General features: G+C 50.6%; 1 protein-coding gene across 1 annotated transcript in view; it reads right to left on the reverse strand.

Moving 5' to 3' along the window:
- Nucleotides 1-15567, reverse strand: part of LOC144487841 (nck-associated protein 1-like) — a gene marked incomplete at its 3' end in the record, with an annotated part of 99588 nt that overhangs the window by 53707 nt on the left and 30314 nt on the right. The window contains exons 7-11 of the mRNA XM_078205915.1: nt 13780-13917; nt 12924-12972; nt 9828-9984; nt 7590-7646; nt 3889-3985 (exon numbers count right to left, since the gene is read on the reverse strand). Coding sequence (XP_078062041.1) covers nt 3889-3985; nt 7590-7646; nt 9828-9984; nt 12924-12972; nt 13780-13917 — 498 coding nt within the window. The remainder of the gene's footprint in view (nt 1-3888; nt 3986-7589; nt 7647-9827; nt 9985-12923; nt 12973-13779; nt 13918-15567) is intronic.

Below are 15567 nucleotides of genomic sequence, written 5' to 3' on the forward strand. Positions count from 1 at the left end.
CGGCAAGTGGTCCCAGGAGGACTCGGAGACAAATGAGGAGTTAATCGTTCATTTCCTGGGTTGTGGACACATGGGCCACCCCCGCCCCCCCTCCCCACCCCCTCCTGCTAACCAGTGCAGCGATCCATCCCATGCTTAACCCACCTGACCAGTCGTGTTCTGGTGAGCTGCCATGCCCTTTGGCTGGGTGGGCACAGGGATACAAGCATTCAGGGTTACTCACTCCTAAATACTACCACTCCACCTCCGCACGCACTCCCCCCCCCCCTTCCCCGCCCGCCCCTGCAGCTCGCCTCCCCACCCCGCTGATAACCAACAAGTGAAGAAAGGGTCAGATCTGATGCCAGTACCGCTGCAGTCGAGAAGTCGGATAATGTCACTGCTTGAGTCCAGTGATAAATGGGGGTGAGGAAGTGCAGGAGTGCCAGTGCCCCTTAGACAATTACCCCATCGGTAAAAGCCACTGCAAGGGCAGCCAGTCACTGAAGACAAGATAACACTGCAGTGTGACAAATGCCAGTGCGCACTGTGCACCCAGCACATTCTGTCATTCTTTTGTGGGACATGGGTGTCGCTGGCTGGGCCCATCATTTACTGCCCATCCCTAGTTGCCCCTTAAGAAGGTGGTGATGCCTTCTTGAACCACTGCAATCCATGTACTGTAGGTCCACCCACAGTGCTGTTAGGGAGGGAGTTCCAGGATTGTGATTGGACATCAGTCAGTCCATGTGGTGTAGGTACACCCACAGTGCTGTTAGGGAGGGAGTTCCAGGATTGTGATTGGACATCAGTCAGTCCATGTGGTGTAGGTACACCCACAGTGCTGTTAGGGAGGGAGTTCCTGGATTGTTATTGGACATCAGTCAGTCCATGTGGTGTAGGTACACCCACAGTGCTGTTAGGGAGGGAGTTCCAGGATTGTGATTGGACATCAGTCAGTCCATGTGGTGTAGGTACACCCACAGTGCTGTTAGGGAGGGAGTTCCAGGATTGTTATTGGACATCAGTCAGTCCATGTGGTGTAGGTACACCCACAGTGCTGTTAGGGAGGGAGTTCCAGGATTGTTATTGGACATCAGTCAGTCCATGTGGTGTAGGTACACCCACAGTGCTGTTAGGGAGGGAGTTCCAGGATTGTTATTGGACATCAGTCAGTCCATGTGGTGTAGGTACACCCACAGTGCTGTTAGGGAGGGAGTTCCAGGATTGTTATTGGACATCGGTCAGTCCATGTGGTGTAGGTACACCCACAGTGCTGTTAGGGAGGGAGTTCCAGGATTGTTATTGGACATCAGTCAGTCCATGTGGTGTAGGTACACCCACAGTGCTGTTAGGGAGGGAGTTCCTGGATTGTTATTGGACATCAGTCTGTCCATGTGGTGTAGGTACACCCACAGTGCTGTTAGGGAGGGAGTTCCAGGATTGTTATTGGACATCGGTCAGTCCATGTGGTGTAGGTACACCCACAGTGCTGTTAGGGAGGGAGTTCCTGGATTGTTATTGGACATCAGTCAGTCCATGTGGTGTAGGTACACCCACAGTGCTGTTAGGGAGGGAGTTCCAGGATTGTTATTGGACATCAGTCAGTCCATGTGGTGTAGGTACACCCACTGTGCTGTTAGGGAGGGAGTTCCAGGATTGTTATTGGACATCAGTCTGTCCATGTGGTGTAGGTACACCCACAGTGCTGTTAGGGAGGGAGTTCCAGCATTGTTATTGGACATCATGTCAGTCCATGTGGTGTAGGTACACCCACAGTGCTGTTAGAGAGGGAGTTCCAGGATTGTTATTGGACACCAGTCAGTCCCTGTGGTGTAGGTACACCCACAGTGCTGTTAGGGAGGGAGTTCCAGGATTTTGACCCAGCGACAGTGAAGGAACGGTGATATATTTCCAAGTCAGGATGGTGAGTGACTTGGAGGGGAACCTCCAGGTGGTGGTGTTCCCAGGTATCTGCTGCCCTTGTCCTTCTAGATGGAAGTAGTTGTGGGTTTGGAAGGTGCTGTCTAAGGAGCCTTCGTAAGTTGCTGCAGTGCATCTTGTAGATGGTACACACTGCTGCTACTGAGCGTCGGTGGTGGAGGGAGTGAGTGTTTGTGGATGGGGGGCCAATCAAGCGGGGCTGCTTTGTCCTGGATGGTGTTGAGCTTCTTGAGTGTTGTTGGAGCTGCACCATCCAGGCAAGTGGGGAGTATTCCATCACACTCCTGACTTGTGCCTTGTAGATGGTGGACAGGCTTTGGGGAGTCAGGAGGTGAGTTACTCTCCGCAGGATTCCCAGCCTCTGACCTGCTCTTGTAGCCACTGTGTTTATGTGGCTGGGTCCAGTTCAGTCTCTGGTCAATGGTAACCCCCAGGATGTTGACAGTGGGGGATTCAGTGATGGTAACGCCATTGAATGCCAAGGGGCGGTGGTTAGAGTGTCTCTTATTGGTGATGGTCATTGCCTGGCACTTGTGTGGTGTGAATGTTATTTGCCACTTGTCAGCCCAGCCTGGATATTGTCCAGGTCTTGCTGCATTTGGACATGGACTGCTTCAGTATCTGAGGAGTCGCAAATGGTGCTGAACATTGTGCAATCATCAGCGAACATCCCCACTTCTGACCTTATAGAATCCCTACAATGCAGAAGGAGGCCATTTGGCCCATCGAGTCTGCACTGACCACAATCCCACCCAGGCCCTATACTTGTACCCCCACATATTTACCCTGCTAACCCCCCGACACTAAGGGGCAATTTTAGCATAACCAATCCACCAAACCCGCACATCTTTGGACTGTGGGAGGAAACCGGAGCACCCGGAGGAAACCCATGCAGACACGGGGAGAACGTGCAGACTCCGCACAGACAGTGACCCGAGGCCAGAATTGAACCCGGGTCCCTGGCGCTGTGAGGCAGCAGTGCCAACCACTGTGCCACCGTGCTGTATGATGGAGGGAAGGTCATTGATGAAGCAGCTTAAGATGGTTGGGTCGAGGACACGAACCCTGAGGGACTCCTGCAGTGATGTCCTGGAGCTGAGATGACTGACCCTCCAACCACCACAACCATCTTCCTTTGTGCCGGGTGTGACTCCAACCAGCGGAGAGTTTTCCCCCGATACCCATTGACTCCAGTTTTGCTCGGGTTCCTTGATGCCACACTCGGTCAGATGCGGCCTTGATGTCAAGGGCAGTCACTCTCACCTCTGGAATTCAGCTCTTTTGTCCATGTTTGAACCAAGGCTGTAATGAGGTCAGGAGCTGAGTGACCCTGGCGGAACCCAAACTGGGCGTCACTGAGCAGGTTATTGCTGAGCAGGTGCTGCTTGATAGCGCTGTCGATGACCCCTTCCATCACTTTACTGATGATGGAGAGTAGACTGATTGGGCGGTAATTGGCCGGGTTGGATTTGTCCTGCTTTTTGTGTACAGGACACACCTGGGCAATTTTCCACATTGTTGGGTAGATGCCAGTGTTGTAACTGTACTGGAAGAGCTTGGCTAGGGGAGCGGCAAGTTCTGGAGGACAAGTCTTCAGTACTATTGCCGGAATGTTATCAGGGCCCATTGCCTTTGCAGTATCCAGTGCCTCCAACCGTTTCTTGATATCACGGGGAGTGAATCGAATTGGCTGAATGTATTTCAGAGCTCAACGCTGTTTGACTGGGGAGGGGACAAATCAAATCACAAACGATATGATATTGTACAACAAGAGCGGACGGGACCAATAATTTCAGGAAGGGTTGGAAAATGAGACGGAGGATGCAAAACTGAGGGCTGGGAAGATTGGAAAAGATTAGAACCAATGCTCAAATGTATATCTTACAGAAACATGTCCTCCCTCCTCGCTAGATAACAATAGCTCCTTACACGTGAGAGTCTAAAATCTCAGCAGGCATACGATACCTTTGGTCCCAGTAGGCCGGGCTCCTCGGCTAGTATGGTGCTCAGTTCCTTCACTGCACTTCTCAGGAAAATGCGTCTCTCTCTGTGTATGGCCCCACTAAACACAGGATACAAGTCAGAGCACATGGCCACACACACATTTCAACCCACACCCTTTGGATATTTCTGCTCTGCCTTCAACAGAAATCGGGTGTGGCTTCTCCTGGCTTCGAGTGACAGGTGTCCATTAAAATTGGCTACTCCACCCACAATTCCACATTTTCTCACGCTCCGTCCCAAATCAGTGAGAAATCCACCTCAAATCTGATCTCTGCTGAGGGAAACAAGAGGCACCATGCCCATTCAACCCGCATATATTGGACTGAATGTTTCCCCTCTGCGTTGGGAGGCCCATCGAGAAGACTGCAAGCTTAGCGGGCAGTTCCCGACGGACGCCATTTTCCCTAAGGCCGGCAAAGATGGTGGGTCGCGACCCAACACTTGTGCAAAGTAACATGGGGTCACCACTTTATTGCCTGTGGCATGCCCAATTTTCTCTGTGTTCTCATTAAGGCGGGTGGGTTCCTGAGGCCTGTGGGAACTATATCGGGCAAGTCAATGTGTGTTACTTGGGGGGGAAGCCTGCATAGTAGTCAGGTACTTTTGAGAGAGAAGCTTGAAGGATTTTGCCAACTTCAGATGGAATGGTATATGGTGGATGTTCTCGATGCATGATTGGTCCAAGGGCTCTGTCCATTAGAGAAAAGTGACCGTTAAACTGAACAATTTTCCAGCCCCCTCCCCCCCGATTTTTGGCTGGGCTGCCAAATTTCCAGTGGCAGATCCCACCGTGATGAGGTGGTAATGTCCCAGCTATTGTGCAAGTGCTTGCATGCTTTAGAACACTTTATCCAGTGGATAAAGTGCTCTTCTGCATTCAACAGTTTTGACAAACTGATTTCAATGGCTCATGTGGATACTGTGGTTTGAGTTTGATGGTGATTTCACGTCTCACACTCTCCCTCTGATGCTATCTCCCTCTCTGATGCGACCTCCCTACTTCTCTCTTTCTCTGATGCTATCTATCCCTCTCTTGCTCTCTGAGGCTGTTTCTCTCTCTCCCTGAGGCTGTCTCCCTCATAAGAACACAAGAAATAGGAGCAGGAGTAGGCCATCTAGCCCCTCGAGCCTGCCCCGCCATTCAATAAGATCATGGCTGATCTGACGTGGATCAGTACCACTTACCCGCCTGATCCCCATAACCCTTAATTCCCTTACCGATCAGGAATCCATCCATCCGCGCTTTAAACATATTCAGCGAGGTAGCCTCCACCACCTCAGTGGGCAGAGAATTCCAGAGATTCACCACCCTCTGGGAGAAGAAGTTCCTCCTCAACTCTGTCTTAAACCGACCCCCCTTTATTTTGAGGCTGTGTCCTCTAGTTTTAACTTCCTTACTAAGTGGAAAGAATCTCTCCGCCTCCACCCTATCCAGCCCCCGCATTATCTTATAAGTCTCCATAAGATCCCCCCTCATCCTTCTAAACTCCAACGAGTACAAACCCAATCTCCTCAGCCTCTCCTCATAATCCAAACCCCTCATCTCCGGTATCAACCTGGTGAACCTTCTCTGCACTCCCTCCAATGCCAATATATCCTTCCTCATATAAGGGGACCAATACTGCACACAGTATTCCAGCTGCGGCCTCACCAATGCCCTGTACAGGTGCATCAAGACATCCCTGCTTTTATATTCTATGCCCTTCGCAATATAGGCCAACATCCCATTTGCCTTCTTGATCACCTGTTGTACCTGCAGACTGGGCTTTTGCGTCTCATGCACAAGGACCCCCAGGTCCCTTTGCACGGTAGCATGTTTTAATTTGTTTCCATTGAGATAGTAATCCCATTTGTTATTATTTCCTCCAAAGTGTATAACCTCGCATTTCTCAACGTTATACTCCATTTGCCATATCCTCGCCCACTCACTCAGCCTGTCCAAATCTCTCTGCAGATCTTCTCCGTCCTCCACACGATTCACTTTTCCACTTATCTTTGTGTCGTCTGCAAACTTCGTTACCCTACACTCCGTCCCCTCCTCCAGATCATCTATATAAATGGTAAACAGTTGCGGCCCGAGTACCGATCCCTGCGGCACGCCACTAGTTACCTTCCTCCAACCGGAAAAACACCCATTTATTCCGACTCTTTGCTTCCTGTCGGATAGCCAGTCCCCAATCCACTTTAACACACTACCCCCAACTCCGTGTGCCCTAATCTTCTTCAGCAGCCTTTTATGGGGCACCTTATCAAACGCCTTTTGGAAATCCAAAAACACCGCATCCACCGGTTCTCCTCCATCAACCGCCCTAGTCACATCTTCATGCTGTGTCCATCTCTCTCTCTCTCTGACACTGAAGGCCTATTTTTCACGTCAGAGGTGAGAACTGGGAAACGGGACGAACCCTACCCCAGTGATCCTGCCTCCATTGGGAAATGTAATTTTCCTGCAGATTGGCTCTGTTTTGCGGGTTTGCTGACACGATCAGCAGAAGGCCTTGCCCCAGCCGCTAATTTTCTCGTGTTCCGATGGTACTGCAAAGTCCGATAGTCACTTAAAAGTCTGAGCTTGGCTGAAAGTCCAGATTCCCATAAAATTGTTCAATCTGTTTACTCAGCTGGAGACAGATCTGGATTTTGCTTGAATAACAGCTATGCGAAGTTATACTAAGCTATTTTTCTGTGATCTCTTTTGTCAATGGCTCAACGAGCACGCATGGAGAGTATCAGGGGCAATTGGGGATGGGTGGGGCATCATGAACTGGCATGAAGTGAGTTGCTATGGGGGCTAGAAGGAGCCATTGATGGATAAGGGGCATGGGTTGGCATGGAGTGCATGAGGGGTTAATGGGGGTGGGTGAGAGAGCATGAGTTGGCATGGGAGCGAAATGGGGGCATGGGTAGGCATGGAGGGGGGCACATACGACCTTTTGACCTTACTTTTCAAAACGGTCCCAAATGCGCAGTTCAGAGCTCTGCTGAGATCCGTGAATCAGGTGTCCTTGGGAAGTTGTCAGGACTCAGTGAAAGGTGTGTGTTGGGAGTGGAGTACCAGGAGATAGACATATCCCACACCCCCCGCACTTGAACTGGACTGGTCAGGAGTGCATTGTGGGTTACCCACAAGGCACTCCTGACCAGGGGAGGATGTGGCACACTGGTATTGTCACTGGACTGGTAATCCGGAGACCCAGGAAGATGCTCTGGGGGACCCGGGTTCGAATCCCACCACGGCAGATGGTGAAATTTGAATTCAATAAAAAATATCTGGAATTAAGAATCTACTGATGAAACCATTGTCGGAAAAACCCATCTGGTTCACTAATGTCCTTTAGGGAAGGAAATCTGCCGTCCTTACCCGGTCTGGCCTACATGTGACTCCAGAGCCACAGCAATGTGGTTGACTCTCAACTGCCCCTCGGGCAACTAGGGATGGGCAATAAATGCTGGACCAGCCAGCGACACCCATGTCCAACGAATGATTAAAAAAGAACCCTTATCCAACATAAAATCAGGGGATCAAGAATCGGAGAATTTCTTTCGTTCCACCAGTTAGAAATGGCTCGGGGATTCTGATTACAAGGATCCGGTCCTGTCTCTATTTCACGCACTCAGACATTGCCTCTCTGCCAAAGCCAATCCGAGATAGATGATTGGATTACCTTTTCGTAGTGGCTTCTTCGCGGCATTCTTTAGTGTCCGCAATACGCTTGCTGTATCTGTAAAATAACACGTCACAATAAAGATCGGCAAATCCCAGTACAATCCTGCAGCAACAGTTAATTGACAGAAGGGAAATCCAGGAAGAGTAAAACACTCCCAGGAGAGGTGCACCATGGGGTTAGATACAGAGTAAAGCTCCCTCTACACTGTCCCCATCAAACACTCCCAGGACAGGTACAGTATGGGGTTAGATACAGAGTAAAGCTCCCTCTACACTGTCCCCCATCAAACACTCCCAGGACAGGTACAGCACGGGGTTAGATACAGAGTAAAGCTCCCTCTACACTGTCCCCCATCAAACACTCCCAGGACAGGTACAGCACGGGGTTAGATACAGAGTAAAGTTCCCTCGACACTGTCCCCCATCAAACACTCCCAGGACAGGTACAGCACAGGGTTAGATACAGAGTAAAGCTCCTTCTACACTGACCCCATCAAACACTCCCAGGACAGGGACAGCACGGGGTTGGATACAGAGTAAAGCTCCCTCTACACTGTCCCCATCAAACACTCCCAGGACAGGTACAGCACGGGGTTAGATACAGAGTAAAGCTCCCTCTACACTGTCCCCATCAAACACTCCCAGGACAGGTACAGCACGGGGTTAGATACAGAGTAAAGCTCCCTCTACACTGTCCCCATCAAACACTCCCAGGACAGGTACAGCACGGGGTTAGATACAGAGTAAAGCTCCCTCTACACTGTCCCCATCAAACACTCCCAGGACAGGTACTGCACGGGGTTAGATACAGAGTAAAGCTTCCTCTACACTGTCCCCATCAAACACTCCCAGGACAGGTACAGCACGGGGTTAGATACAGAGTAAAGCTCCCTCTACACTGTCCCCATCTAACACTCCCAGGACAGGTACAGCACGGGGTTAGACACAGAGTAAAGTTCCCTCTACACTGTCCCCATCAAACACTCCCAGGACAGGTACAGCATGGGGTTAGATACAGAGTAAAGCTCCCTCTACACTGTCCCCATCAAACACTCCCAGGACAGGTACAGCACGGGGTTAGATACAGAGTAAAGCTCCCTCTACACTGTCCCCATCAAACACTCCCAGGACAGGTACAGCACGGGGTTAGATACAGAGTAAAGCTCCCTCTACACTGTCCCCATCAAACACTCCCAGGACAGGTACAGCACGGGGTTAGATACAGAGTAAAGCTCCCTCTACACTGCCCCCCCATCAAACACTCCCAGGACAGGTACAGCACGGGGTTAGATACAGAGTAAAGCTCCCTCTACACTGTCCCCCATCAAACACCCCCAGGACAGGTACAGCACGGGGTTAGATACAGAGTAAAGCTCCCTCTACACTGTCCCCCATCAAACACTCCCAGGACAGGTACAGCACGGGGTTAGATACAGAGTAAAGCTCCCTCTACACTGTCCCCCATCAAACACTCCCAGGACAGGTACAGCACGGGGTTAGATACAGAGTAAAGCTCCCTCTACACTGTCCCCATCAAACACTCTCAGGACAGGTACAGCATGGGGTTAGATACAGAGTAAAGCTCCCTCTACACTGTCCCCATCAAACACTCCCAGGACAGGTACAGCACGGGGTTAGATACAGAGTAAAGCTCCCTCTACACTGTCCCCCATCAAACACTCCCAGGACAGGTACAGCACGGGGTTAGATACAGAGTAAAGCTCCCTCTACACTGTCCCCATCAAACACTCTCAGGACAGGTACAGCATGGGGTTAGATACAGAGTAAAGCTCCCTCTACACTGACCCCATCAAACACTCCCAGGACAGGTACAGCACGGGGTTCGATACAGAGTAAAGCTCCCTCTACACTGTCCCCCATCAAACACTCCCAGGACAGGTACAGCATGGGGTTAGATACAGAGTAAAGCTCCCTGTACACTGTCCCCCATCAAACACTCCCAGGACAGGTACAGCACAGGGTTAGATACAGAGTAAAGCTCCCTCTACACTGTCCCCATCAAACACTCCCAGGACAGGTACAGCACGGGGTTAGATACAGAGTAAAGCTCTCTCTACACTGTCCCCATCAAACACTCCCAGGACAGGTACAGCACGGAGTTGCTGATGTGTTTGATTTCTCAGCGGTGTGTGTTGGATGGAATGGGAATGTGAGGAAGTGAGTCTGGATATTGGGGTGTGCTCCAGGCTCCCTCACAACCATCTGGCCTCATTACCCTTTCATGCCACTGAAGAGTTCTTCTGCCACCTTGTGGTGGAAGATGACTTCGTCCCGGAAAAGCTCGATGCACAGACTGCACTGCATGGCCTCCTTCCAAAGTTTCAGACACACTGGATCCAGGTTTAGACTGTTGTGGCACAGCAGAAAGCCAACTAGATCAGGAAAAGAGAGAGAGAGAGAGGTTCAATTCCAGCCTCGGGTCACTGTCTGTGTGGAGTTTGCACATTCTCCCTGTGTCTGCGTGGGTTTCCTCCGGGTGCTCCTGTTTCCTCCCACAGTCCAAAGATGTGCAGGTTAGGTGGATTGGCCAGGTTAAAAATTGCCCCTTAGTGTCAGGGGGATTATCAGGGTAAATATGTGGGGTTACGGGAGTGGGGCCTGGGTGGGATTGTGGTCGGTACAGACTCAGTGGGCCGAATGGCCTCCTTCTGCGCTGTAGGGATTCTGTGACTCTATGATTGTGAAGAGAGAGAGACGCTTTGTGATTGTACACCTGACAGGGTACAGTGCAACAAACAAGAACCAGGGCACTCAGCTAGCTTCACTCCTGTCCAATCGTACTCCCCACTCAAAAGCAAACTCAGGCAGGGTGCAAATCCTGTGGGAGATTCTGGAATTAGGAACCACTGTTTACAAATAAGGGGTCTGGCAGAGATGCGGAGAAATCTTTTCACTTGTCAGTCTCTGTAACTCTCTCCATCAAAACTTGTTGGAAGCAGAGACTTTGAATCGAGGTTTTTTAAAATTATTCCTGCAATGTCGACAGTGCAGAACGAGGTCATTTGCCCCATCGAGCCCAGACTGACAACAATCCCATCCAGGCCCATGGATTTATCCTGCTAATTCCCCCTGACATTAAGGGCCAATCCACCTAACCTACACATCTTTGGACACTAAGGGGCAATTTAGCATGGCCAATCCACCCTAACCTGCACATCTTTGGACACTAAGGGGCAATTTAGCATGGCCAATCCACCTAACCTACACATCTTTGGACACTAAGGGACAATTTAGCATGGCCAATCCACCTAACCTACACATCTTTGGACACTAAGGGACAATTTAGCATGGCCAATCCACCTAACCTACACATCTTTGGACACTAAGGGGCAATTTAGCATGGCCAATTCACCTAACCTGCACATCTTTGGACACTAAGGGGCAATTTAGCATGGCCAATCCACCTAACCTACACATCTTTGGACACTAAGGGGCAATTTAGCATGGCCAATCCACCTAACCTACACATCTTTGGACACTAAGGAGCAATTTAGCATGGCCAATCCACCTAACCTGCACATCTTTGGACACTAAGGGGCAATTTAGCATGGCCAATCCACCTAACCCGCACACCTTTGGACACTAAGGAGCAATTTAGCATGGCCAATCCACCTAACCTACACATCTTTGGACACTAAGGAGCAATTTAGCATGGCCAATCCACCTAACCTACACATCTTTGGACACTCAGGAGCAATTTAGCATGGCCAATCCACCTAACCTGCACATCTTTGGACACGAAGGGGCAATTTAGCATGGCCAATCCACCTAACCTACACATCTTTGGACACTAAGGGACAATTTAGCATGGCCAATCCACCTAACCTGCACATCTTTTAAGGCAGAGTTGGATAGATTCTTGATTAACGAGGGGGTGAAAGGTTATTGGGGGAGGCAGGAATGTGAAGCGAGGTTACAATCAAATCAGCCGCGATCTTATTGAATGGTGGAGCAAGCTGGAGGGGCCGAGGGGCCTACTTCTGCTCCTCATTCATATGTTTTTCTGTCCGAGCCTACCATGCAATCCCCTCAGTTTCCCAATCGGTGGATGCGTTTGTAATTATCCCAATATCTCTTTTCACCAAGAAATTAAATGGCAACTTAATGGTCTGTTTAGTAAGTTTGCGAACGGCACAAATATTGGGGAAGCTATGGACAGGAGGATTGTCAGAGGATACCGCAGTATATAGATAGGCTGGAGATTTGGGCAGAGAGATGGCAGATAGAGTTTAATCCGTACAAATGCGAGGTAATATATTTTGGAAGGTCCAATGCAGGCTGGAAGTATACAGGAAATGGTCAAATCCTTAGTATACAGAGGGATCTAGGCGTACAGATCCATAGTTCCCTGAAAGTGGCAATACATGTGGATAAGGTGATCAAGGCGGCAAATGGCTCACTTGCCTTCATTGGTTGGGTCATAGCGTAGATAAATTGGCAAGTCATGTTGCAGCTGTATAGAACTTTATTTAGGCCATATTTGGAATACTGCACACAGTTCTGGTCACCACACTACCAGGAGGATGGGGAGGCTTTGGAGAAGTTAGAGAAATAGTTTTCCAGGATGTTGCCTGGTTTGGAGAGTATTAACTATGAGGAGAGATCGGACAAACTTGGTTTGCTTTCACTTGAACATCAGAGGCTGAGGGGGGTGACCTGATAGACATCTCCAAAATTAGCAAAGGCATGGATCGGACGGATTGTCGGAAGGGGAGAAGTTACGAAAAACATTCCAAGTGCTGAACGAGCGGGAAAGTGGGAGAGAAATGCACCAATTTTTGGGCGAGCTCCCAGGCTCAATCTTATCGCAATCCAAACAAAATGGGCAAAGTGTGATTGCCGCCAGTAGGGGGAGTGGACGGATTCCCTTCATATCAGGAAGCCATGTTAAACTGTCAGTACAGTAACTGGGAATGTGTTGTTGGAGGCTGGTCAAGTCAAAATCCTCATCCTTTATCAGAAGTTTGTATCTCGTTTAAGGGAAGACAATTTTTGCCCACACGATTGCATTTTCCTTTGCAAACTGTTGGCTTTGATTGAAACTGTTTCATTTCTCTTTCCTGACTGATTGCTGATCCGAATTTTAGATTAGACATGTAAATATTTTCCTCATCTCTGTTGCTTTCATTTTGGTACAGATTTTTCTTTCAACCGCTCCACCAGCGTGTGGCTGTGGACTCAGTGTGGGCAAATGTGGCACTCTGTGGCTTTGCCAACCTATTCACTGTTGTATCCCTCTCCCTCTATATCGTTCACTCAATGTTTAGGCACAGATGTGTGAATTGTTGGAGTGTAACGGGGTTATACGTACTGATGATCCATCTCTCCATCACCTCCAGCGACAGGTATTCACACGGCATCTGAAGCAGAACGTAACAAAAAGGTTATTTATTTTGGATACAGAGTACTGCGATTGCCAGATATTTTAACCCCCACCATCAGAGCGTTCCAGTGTGACAGGAAGATGCACAGATCATTCCAGCGTCTTCATCACTCACAACTGAGGTTTCACCAAAGACAATCACGCCAGGACCTCGATTATTGAGTATCAGGGCCTCGGGGTGGCGGGGGTCACAGGATCGCGGGCATCGGGGTCGCGGGCCTCGGGTGGTGGAGCCTCGTGGTCGTGGGACTGGGGGTGGCGGGCCTGGGGGTGGCGGGCCTGGGGGTGGTGGGGTCACAGAGTCACGGGCCTCGGGGTCACGGGCTTGGGCCTCGGGGTCGGTGCGTTGGGGTCACAGGGTCGTGGGTCACAGGGCCGCGGGCCTCGGGGTCACGGGGTCGGGGCCGCAGGCCTCGGGGTGGGGGCGTCAGGGTCACAGGGTCGTGGGTCACAGGGTCGCGGGCCTCGGGGTCACGGGGTCGGGGCCGCAGGCCTCGGGGTGGGGGCATCAGGGTCACAGGGTCGTGGGTCACAGGGTCGCGGGCCTCGGGGTCGCAGGCCTCGGGGTGGGGGCGTCGGGCCGCGGGTCTCGGGGTGGCAGGGCCTCGTGGTCGTGTGGCCTCGGGGTGGCGGAGCCTCATAGTATCCCCCGTGAGCGCCCCCATTGATCAGCATCCCCCAGGGTTCATTAATGCAGTCTGAGTATGAAGCAGGGGATTAGGAGTGGCTCCAGTTGGAGATGAGAGTTGTCTGTGGGAGAAGTACAGTAACTCATTGTGCTTACTGTGTCGGAGACGGCAGGGGTGAGCATTGTAACCGGAACACTGATTACACTCAGTAGGTGAGCGCTCCGCCAATCTTCCGCCTTGAGATTCCTCCTCAGGAAGAGGAACTGCAGTGAGAGGAGTGCGTCCGTGATGAGCTGCAGAACAAGAGCAGCAAGTCCACAGTTAATCACTGAGCTCCGGGTCTCCACATCCTACTGTCATCAGTCAATGAGATCACAAAAAGGTCCATAGCATCACGGAAACCCCACAGGCCCATTCACAACAATCCCAACCAGACCCTATCCCCATAAACCCCCAACATTTACCCTGCCAACCCCCCTGGCACTGAGGGGCAATTTACTATGGCCAATGCACCCTAACCAGCACATCTTTGGACTGTGGGAGGAAACCGGAGCACCCGGAGGAAACCCACGCAGACACGGGGAGAATGTGCAGACTCCACACAGATAGTAACCCGAGCCAGGAATCGAACCCAGGTCTCTGGCACTGCGAGGCAACAGTGCTAACCACTGTGCCACCGTACCACCCAATCCCTATGACCCCGTAGTGGTAGTGTCACTGGACTGGTAATCCAGAGACCCAGGGTTCGAATCCCGCCACGGCAGATGGTGGAATTTGAATTTGAATTCAATAAAAAATATCTGGAATTACGAATCTACTGATGAAACCATTGTCGGAAAAACCCATCTGGTTCACTAATTTCCGGTAGGGAAGGAAACCTTTACCCGGTCCGGCCTACATATGACACCAGAGCCACAGCAATGTGGTTGACTCTCGACTGCCCCTCAAGGACGGGCAAATGCTGGCCCTGCCAGCGATGCCCACATCCCATGAATAAAAAAGAAAATTGTGCCCTGATAAATTGGCACAGATTGAAACAATGATTGCTGGGTTAGGAGATGCCTACTTTCCAAAGATGTCAACAAATGCTCGTGGGTAAAAGATGGCCTGATGCAGCTTTATTAATACAGCAGAAAAAGAATTTACCGACAAAAATCAGTCCATTTACTCCTTCCGCCCAATTTAAATTCATTGTAAGTGACGCAAAGAAAATGGTGAACCATTTAATTGTTTCATTGGCGTCTGCTTTCCCGTTTCTTCAGAAATTAAACATTTTACCACAAATGGAAAACTTTTGGAAAGCGCCTGCTGCCCCGTCATGGGGTTTGGCAGCAGGAGACTCTTCGGCCCATCGGCGTCTGTCTATCGACACAAACTGAGCTAAGTTTGCAGGATCTGCCTGAATCAGTGAGGAGGGACACAGGGCTGCGTTTGTGAGTGGGGCCTGACCCAGGGCAAGATGCAGCTTGAATTAGGAACAAGATTGTCAAGTTACAGAATCCCACAGTGCAGAAGAGACCCATCGAGTCCACACTGATGCATGAAAGGCTCTGACCTCCCACCAATCCCATTTACCAGCACTTGGCCCATAGCCCTGAATGTTATGATGTGCCAAGTGCTCATCCAGGTACTTTTTAAAGGATGTGAGGCATCCCACCTCCACCACCCTCCCAGGCAGTGCATTCCACACCCTCACCACCCTCTGGGTAAAAAGGTTTTTCCTCACATGCCCCCTAAACCTCCCACCCCTCACCTTGAACCTGTGTCCCCTCGTGACTGACCCTTCAACTCAGGGGAACAGCTGCTCCCTATCCATGCTCCTCATAATCTTGTACACCTCGATCAGGTCGCCCCTCAGTCTTCTCTGCTCCAGAGAAAACAACCCAAGCCAATCCAACCTCTCTTCATAACTTAAACGCTCCGTCCCAGGCAGCATCCTGGTG

Source organism: Mustelus asterias, unplaced genomic scaffold (assembly GCF_964213995.1).
Source record: "Mustelus asterias unplaced genomic scaffold, sMusAst1.hap1.1 HAP1_SCAFFOLD_1085, whole genome shotgun sequence".
Lineage (NCBI taxonomy): Eukaryota > Metazoa > Chordata > Chondrichthyes > Carcharhiniformes > Triakidae > Mustelus > Mustelus asterias.